The following is a 2,851-nucleotide window of genomic DNA, read 5'->3' as shown; positions in this document are numbered from 1 at the left end:
TGACAAAATTAAGATGAAGCTTATGGTTTAGAGTATGCATTTAAAGCAAATACTTGAAAAAAATCATATCTGTATTCTGTTTGCTCTATCTTCAAAGAGGGAAGAGTAAATATCCTGAGGTATGTGGCTTCCTTTGGGTTAAGATACGTATAATATGAAGAGTGTTAGAATCCAACGAGTCCAACTCCCAGGCTTCAAAATTGAGAGTTTTGTAGAACAATCAAAGACTTACATGATTTTTTTATTTATTAATTTTTTCCTGGTACAGAGGAATTGAACCCAGGGACACCCTACCACTGAGTTACATCCCTAGCTCTTTTTATTTTTTATTTTGAGCAAGCTCTCACTAAATTGCTTAGGGCCTAAGTTTCTGAGGCTGGCTTTGAATTTGTGATCCTCCTGCCTCAGCCTCTGCTGTAGCTGGGATTACATGTGCCACCATGCCCAGCTTTGACTATTTTTTAATACCTTTATTTTATTTATTTTTATGTGGTGCTGAGGATCAAACAGAGGGCCTCCCATTTGCTAGGAGAGCACTCTACCGCTGAGCCACCACCCCAGTTTCCAGTTTTGACTATATTTTTGAGGAAAAATATGATCATACTTCAATACTTTATGTGGGGAATTTACTTTATTTTTCTCATAATTATAACTAAAGAGATGGGAGGATCTGTTGGTTGTCTCATGAATTTGAAGAATGAAATCCACAGACAGAAATGGTGAAACCAAAGTAGCAGGATTTATTAAAGTAATAGAAAGCAGAGCTCATTCGGGGATAGCCGTCCCAAGGAGGATTGCCAAGGGGTTTCTGTTGTTGGGTTAAAAGGGAGTTGGGTGGCCTTGAAAACCATAAGCTAGAGATTTTTCAAAATTGGGTAATTGAGTCCAGTCCTACTAGGGTTCCGGGGTCCTAGCAGCGTGCAGATCATGCATCTTTGCCTCAGGGACTGGCTCAGGGTTCCTGTGCACACATCCAGGCTGGGATGGAGTCACTGTTCACGAGCTGTCCACTCCATTTTGTAAACTCCTGAGGGGGGCCCTGACCCCATCTGCCTAGCACATTGCTATCTCCTGCTCTCACTTGGACATCTTTTCACTTCTGTCCTTTATAGACATGCTTTATACTTTATAACTTCTCCATAGGGTCCTATTGAGTGGGTATAATTTTTTTTTGCTGGAAAAAGCTTTAATTTTTATTTGGTCCAAGGCTTGGGAGGGGCTCCATGGTGGTTAAAAAGCTGCTTAGGGGTTAGAGGGAGAGGCTCAGGCCAAAGCCCTGATGCCAGGAGATGCAAAGGAGCCCCATCAAAGGCCACTGTACTCCAGGGCCTCTAGTCATGCTTGAGGGTGAGTCTTTCGAAGAGATACTCGCCCAGGCCAGCCTGGGGGCCCGCCAGACGGTGGAGGTTAGTCAAGTGGTCCCCCATCTTCTTGATGAGCTTCACCTCCTCATCAAGGAAGTGGTTCTCCAGAAAGTCACAGAGATGTGGGTCTGTGCGGGTAGAACCCAAGGCATGAAGATCCAAAATGGCTTGGTTCAGGTTCTTCTCCAGAGCCAAGGCAGCTTCCATGGCGTCCAGGGTGTTGCCCCACTCATCTTGAGAAGGTTTCTGCACGTCCTGGAAGAGGGCGCGGCCGCCGTGTTGGTTTTGCATCTTGAGGAGACGCTGGGAGGCCTCACGCTTCTCCTGAGTCAACTCGCGGAAGAAGTGGCCCACGCCCTCCAGAGCCACATCCTCATGGTCGAAATAGTAGCCCAGAGAGAGGTAGGTGTAGGAGGCGCGCAAATGCAAATCAACCAGGCGGTTGACGGCAGCCTCCACCTCGGTGGAATAATTCTGACGAATCTAGGAGGTCATGGTTGGTCGTCAAGAAGGAGCTAACCACAAAAAACGGAGTTGGCTGGTCCTGGAAGCAGGTCCTGGGCGAGCAGATGGTCCCGGAGATTGCAAATGGAGATCAGATTGGAAGGCGGTTGGAAGCTGGAAGAAAAGTGAGTCCCTGGCTCTGTTCCGTCCAAACACTGTTGAAGCAAGAAGCAGATCCGTGGGACCTCCAGGCTCGTTGGTTGAGCGGGTATAATTTTTTTAACCCGAATTTTATTGAACTATATTATAATAATGCCTAAAGGCAAATTTAAAGGATTCACTTTAGTCATACTCTCACTACATAAGTACATTGTTTTTAGTTTTCTTCCTGTATTTGATTATTACTATTTATCTAACCAAAACCTTACTGAATCCTTCCTTCTAAGGGCTGTCCTGCTGTATCTTAGAAAATTAACCTAGCTAGTTTTGTGAGGGGGTGGCAAGACATACAAGCAAAACCATCATGCCAAAATTTCATTTTTGAAGACTTTTCAGTTGCTTTGTCATTTAAAGTTAAATTTAAGTAAATGTATTTGTGCAACTTTTAACAATCTTCTGAAAATATTTTCATCTGATGTTCTTCTCTCGGGGAGACTTATTTTCCCTCTCCTTGGTCTGAGGTGAGTCCTAACTGTCCACTTGTCACCACACTGGGGTGGGCAGGGCAGGTGCTAGATGTGGAGGCCCCTGGTTTGTGATTCACCGGTCATCCCACCCCACCATTCTTTGAACTCTTTTTGGGCTGGGCAAGAGGTGGACTGTTAGGGGCCCCTCTACCCTACAAGACCTGACAGGTACAGGGGCTACAAACATGTCACTCCTAAAGATAAAGACAGAAACAGAGACCTGGGTTATTATGAGAATAGTTTTTATATTTTTAGAAAACTCAGGAAATTATATTAAGTGCTCTTTATTTTCTTCTTCTCCTTCTCTTTTTTTTTGTCCTGTGAATTGAACCACTGAGCCATATCCCCAGCCCTTTA

At 44.5% G+C, this 2,851-nt stretch overlaps 1 protein-coding gene across 1 annotated transcript; it reads right to left on the bottom strand.

The window, feature by feature from the left end:
* Positions 1 to 1,164: 1,164 nt before the first annotated feature.
* Positions 1,165 to 2,078, bottom strand: LOC107150210 (ferritin light chain-like). Its single transcript, XM_048812636.1, is given in 1 exon segment — positions 1,165 to 2,078. A coding segment is annotated over 1 exon segment (528 nt). The 5' UTR covers positions 1,860 to 2,078; the 3' UTR covers positions 1,165 to 1,331.
* Positions 2,079 to 2,851: the final 773 nt, after the last annotated feature.

Source organism: Marmota marmota, unplaced genomic scaffold (genome assembly GCF_001458135.2).
Source record: "Marmota marmota marmota unplaced genomic scaffold, marMar, whole genome shotgun sequence".
Classification (NCBI taxonomy): domain Eukaryota; kingdom Metazoa; phylum Chordata; class Mammalia; order Rodentia; family Sciuridae; genus Marmota; species Marmota marmota.
This window is presented reverse-complemented; position numbering and strand designations above follow the sequence as displayed.